General features: G+C 50.8%; 1 protein-coding gene across 1 annotated transcript; it reads left to right on the forward strand.

Moving 5' to 3' along the window:
• Positions 1 to 1,876: 1,876 nt before the first annotated feature.
• Positions 1,877 to 5,216, forward strand: LOC120706115. The gene is made up of 6 exons (XM_039990689.1): positions 1,877 to 2,351; positions 2,470 to 2,876; positions 3,002 to 3,487; positions 3,903 to 4,277; positions 4,395 to 4,591; positions 4,756 to 5,216. Exons 1-6 carry the CDS (start codon positions 2,059 to 2,061, stop codon positions 5,002 to 5,004), a joined length of 2,007 nt encoding a protein of 668 aa, XP_039846623.1. The 5' UTR covers positions 1,877 to 2,058; the 3' UTR covers positions 5,005 to 5,216.
• The last annotated feature ends 463 nt before the right edge of the window (positions 5,217 to 5,679 follow it).

Below are 5,679 nucleotides of genomic sequence, written 5' to 3' on the forward strand. Positions count from 1 at the left end.
TTTTATCGTAGGCCCACACAGTCAACACGAACGCCACAAAATTTGTAGGATATTTTTTGGAAATTGTAAATATGTAGGGCCCACAAATATCAAGCGCCCCAATCCACCACGGCGGTGCGCCTTGAAATTTGAAAAATCCCCGTCCCCCTCTCCTCTTTATCATTTTGCCTTTTTCGTTTTTTCCTTTTTGCTAAAAATTTGTGATTTTTAGCAACATCACAAAGTAATATTATAAAGTAATATTAACATTCATGATTGCAAACATCACGAGGTAATTTTTTCAAGGTGCTCAACTTGTTAGCAACATCATAAGGTAATATTAACATTCATGATTGCAAACGTATATAAGCCAGCAATTATTTTTTCCTAGCACTATTTTTTTCTCACCATACAATTTGAGCTTTTAAATAAGTTATGTACGATGACATAAATTATATACACAAGGTTTCAGACAACTCGCGCATCAAAAGTTGCGTATCACAAGTTATGCATCATAAGTTCCACAAGTTATGCATCATAAGTTCCACAAGTTATGCATCATAAGTTGCACATCACAAGTCATGCATCATAAGTTGTGTATCATAAGTTATGCATCATAAGTTATACAATTTAGAAACAAATTATGCGGATATAAGTTATGAATGCACGGCATCAAGTTCAGGTTCACGTCATAAGTTAGGCATAAGCAATATGTCATACAAGTTTTCAATAATTTTTTCCCAGACCACAACTTGTGCTTCACAAGTTATATGATATGTAGCATGACATAAATTAAGTTATAAAGTTTTTTCGCTCGACAACTTGTGCATCATAAGTTATACAACTTATAAATAAGTCAAGGAGCACCACATAAATTATGCATTAAGTGACATGTGCATATATTTATATTTTATCTTTTTTTCATTTTTTGTGCTTTTGAATGTAACTTTTATTTGACTTCCCCCACCCGATATACTCCCTACATCCCCAACGGTCCCGAAAAAAAATATATGCGTTCTGAAAGAGAATTATTTCGGTGATATTTCAAAAACAAGCCCGCGTGACATGATTCTTTCCGTCGGGCCATATCGGCATTTAGTGTGGGCGGCCTAAAAAAAGGAAATGTCCCCTAAGCTCGCGGGCCGTCATGTAGTGCGGGGGCAGCCCAAAAAGGGAAAAAAATGACTCCGAAGCCGGAAATTGAATATGTCAATGTTGTCGGAAATCGTTTGCTACTTCCCGTCCTGGGGCGCGCGCGCGAACTAGCAATGCCCGTGTGTATATATATCATAGACACACACACAAACCTAATGCTAATGGGAGCTGCTGGATTTCAGTGAGGCAAAGCTCCCCATGTCATTGGCACGGGAGCAACACGGCCAAGATGGCAAGATACCCCCACGTGCCAGGTGCCTAGGATGATGGCTCTGCTTCCCGACATGGCCACCGTGCTAGATTTGTTCTTTGACCTCCAAGGCTGCAACCACCACCAGGTTACACTACACGCCAAACAAAACCAGAACCAAAACTCCAAAAGGCATAGATGCTGGCAACAACAATAATAATCAAATCTCGCAGATGAGATCGATGCCGACCCAGGCGATGATGACGGCATTATACCTAAACCCCGGGCGATGGAACGCATATCGCATATGGGCTTACCTCGTAATGCAAGTCACCTGATCCAGGGCCTGTCTGCTCTGCTCCTCCATCATCGCCTACCTCTCGGCGCCCAAGCAAACAGTTTACCCATCGATCTCGCTTTCTAGTACTAAGAAGATCGCTTCATTCCGGCCGGCTTCTCTTTCCTCACGTCATTTTCTCATCTTTATCTCACGCTGGGCCCCATGCACGCGCCATGCCCATCTCTCCGGCTTCCCTATAAGCAGTGCCGAAGCAGCTTTGTGTTCTCCCCCGCACCGCCACTTTCGTCTCGAACAAAGCACGCGGCTCCGTGTCCGATCCCCCGATCCGTCTCTTTAGCCAGACCCAGCAGCAGAGAGCCGGAGCTTCCTGCCCCAGCAGACCCCTCTCTCTGGATTCTGGAAGGATCAGCAGGCCGGCTCGCCGTCTCGGTAGATGCGCAATGCGAGCGGCGGCTTCTGGTGCTCCACCGTGGCGGTGCTGCAGCAAGTGCTTGTCCCGCAGGCTGCTCCTCATGGCCTCGCCGGCCTGCAGCTGATGCACCGGCTTGGTGGTGACGGCGCGATGCCGCCGGTGCGAGCGACGCCGCCTCCTCTCCTCTTCCGCGCCCTCGCGTCGCTCAACCTTCTCCTGCTAGTCGCCTACCTCCTGCTCGTCCTCCTCGCCAAGCTCTTCGCGCGCCTGCACCTCAGGGCCACCGCCGAGGAGGACCGCCGCACCAGCTGCAGGTAATTAATCAACTGCGCGGCTGCGCGACCACCATTAATTCCAGAGAGGTCTTCGACATGTGTCTGAATGAACTCTGAATGCGTCGCGCGCTGACATTTTTGTTTGTTCACGTCGTAGCGGTTGGTACCATGGCTGTGACGACCACCGCGCGGAGGAGGCCGCAGCCGCCGCGGACATCGTCGAAGGGCAGCGAGCGGACACGCTGTTCTGGTTCGACGAGGCCGTGTTCGAGGACACCGCCCTGCTGCTTGGCGATGAAGGAAAGGATCACCTGTACGCGACGCCCGCCGAACGTTGCTTGCAGCAGGCGGAGGAGAGCACCTTTCCCGTGGAGGAAGAATCCGCCGCCCCCCGCATCTCGCCGGGGAACCAGGACCACCGTGTCGGTGCTGAGTCGGCCGAGCCGAAGCAGCAGGTGCAGGAGGAGGCCAGGGGTGTCGCCGTCGATGTCCCGACGGTCGTCACGGAACAGAGGAATAATGCCCCGCCGGTCACGTCACCGGAGAATAATGTTTCCATTCAAGGTAAAAATCTCCTAGTAGATACTCGATCCTTTTCTGCTTCTTATTCTGATCTTTATTCGTTTCAGCAGCTTGGTCACATCTGACACTCTGTTCGGCACTAACGCTAACTAATTAACTGGTTGCAGGGAAGAAGAAAAGCAGCAGCAGAGAAGAAGACGCTCGCCGCGACCTCGGCGACGACGAGGACGGCCGCGGCGAGCGTGCGGCCGAGGAGGGCCATGCGGCGAAGACCATTTCTGGAGGCCAGCACGACGTCAAGCTGTTCGTGAACAGCCGCGCGCTGGCCGACACCAGGAAGGTCCTGCTGGATGGCGTGGCGGCCGGCGGCGGCGGGGGAGCGGCGGCGCAGCTGCAGGTGCAGGACGACAAGGCGGACAGGAACGCGGACAGCAGCCGGTTCGGCGCGTCGACGCTGGCGAGCGAGTCGACGTCCAAGAGCTCGGTGGAGTGGCGGAGCTCGACGGTGACCAAGGACTCGGAGACGGAGTACCCCTTCTCGTCGTCGTCCCGCCGGAGCTCGGCGCGGTGGGAGTCGTACACGCTCTTCCGCAAGTACGACGAGGACATGGTCTACTTCCACCGGGTCGGCGCCCAGAAGCTCACCGAAACAGGTAGAAAGACTGTTTATTTATTTATTTATTTTAAAGGAACTGTTTGTTTTTTTAGAAAAATCAGCAAACCGACTTGATTTGTTCATAGATCAAAGCAGTACTGCTAAACATTCTCAGGGGGTATCATTACCACTCATTGCCTTGGACTAATTTTCTTGACAAAAAGCTTAGATGACGCGCAATCCCTGCAATCTGCGACGCTTTCGTCGACAATGTGGGCTCAATCAAGAACATTATTTACACATTTCCTGATACACGTAATCTAATCCTACAATCCTAACTGCTACTAAAAAGAGTTTATGCTCCTGTAGTTTACTTTAATCAAATGCAGCAGTCGAAGCATGCTTGCATCGATGCATGCATGCAGCCGTGACAGTTTCTTATCTGTGCTTGGCATCTCTGCATTCTGCTGCAGAGTCGTTCAGGTCCATCAAGTACCAGCCGAGGTCGATGTCGGAGCGCCTCGTGCAGAAGCTGACGCCCAAGCCGAGCGCCCCGATCGGGCTGCGGGACCCGTACCCGGACCTGGAGCGCGCGTACGTGGCGCAGGTGTGCCTCACCTGGGAGGCCCTGAACTGGAGCTACACCAGCTTCCGGCGGCACAACGGCGGCGACGGCAACATCGCGGCGCGGTGCTGCCCGGCGCGCGTGGCGCAGGAGTTCCAGCAGTTCCAGGTGCTGCTCCACCGCTTCATCGAGAACGAGCCCTACGAGTACGGCCGCCGGCCCGAGGTGTACGCCCGGATGAAGAACTCCACGCCCAAGCTGCTCCTGGTGCCCGAGTTCAGAGGTTGTTGTTAGCTGTGCGCGATCGCTGGTGGCTGTCTCCTGAATTTCTGATGGCTCGATAGGGTTTGGAAATAATGGTTGCTGACGGTGGGTGACCGATCGATCGATCGATGTGCAGACGAGGAGGACGAGAAGGACGACCTGATATCGGCGGTGCAGTTCCTGCTCATACTGGAGGAGTCGATCAGGACGTTCATGGCGTTCCTCCGCGCCGACAAGAGGAGCCACTACGAGATGTTCAGGGAGATGGTGAAGAGGCGGTCGAGCGGCGTGGACCAGACTCTGGTCATCACCCTCAAGAAAGCCAACAAGAGAGTGAGTCGATCAATCATCTACGCACACGCACATTTTAGTACTCACTAACCACTGCCCAAAGCCAATCCATGTTTCGAGAAAATTCTGATCAGAATTCAATTTGTCGTCGTTCCTGGCTGCATTCATGCATGAATTGATGCCCCGATCGTTGATCAATTCTTCAGAAGAAGAGCCGGCTCAAGGACCTGACGCGGCCGCGGCGGTGCCTGAAGCGGACCAAGCTGCGGGAGGAGGAGGAGCTGTCGATCCTGCTGGGCCTGATCGACCTCAAGGTAGTGGCGCGGGTGCTGCACATGCCGGAGGTCACCGACCAGCAGCTCCACTGGTGCGAGGAGAAGATGAACCGGGTGCGCGTCGATCTGGAGGGCCGGATGCAGCGAGACCCCTCACCGCTCTTCTACCCTGCACACTGACAGGGGCACGCTGCTGCTGCTGCTGCTGCTGGACAAATCTTCTTGATTGCTCAAAAAAAAATCTTCTTGCTCCTCTTTTCCTTTTCTTCTCTGCATCTTCTTTTCTTGATGGTATGTAGTAGCGGTCGAGCAAAGATAAAGTTGCATTGCGTAGACACGAGAATATGCATGCCACTACCTAGCCTCATCTGCTAGTAGCACTACTGTAAAAAGAGGTCATCAGAGATGATGTTACTGTAAAGGGGCGCGCGCGCGCATATATATATATATATATATATATATATATATATATATATATATATATATATATATATATATATATATATATATATATATATATATATATATATATATATATGCAAATAGATAATAAATATAATAAATAAGATCACCCATGCACATCTCTGTAATCGGGCGCATGTGGCAGCCGTGAACAATGAACATATAGAGCTCAGAACTTTAGAAGGTGTGGATCGATCGAGTGACCGTGACGGGTCATGGCGTCTACTAGTATTTATTTTTTTAGATGAAGGATAATAAACCGGTCTCTGCAATCAAGGCTTTGATCGCATACAACCAACGAGATTCTACCCTGCAGCATATAAGCCGCACACCACATAAAGTGACACGATACAAGAGATTTAGATCACCCCAAAGAGACAACAATAAGATCTA

Source organism: Panicum virgatum, chromosome 5K (assembly GCF_016808335.1).
Source record: "Panicum virgatum strain AP13 chromosome 5K, P.virgatum_v5, whole genome shotgun sequence".
NCBI classification, from domain to species: Eukaryota; Viridiplantae; Streptophyta; class Magnoliopsida; order Poales; family Poaceae; genus Panicum; species Panicum virgatum.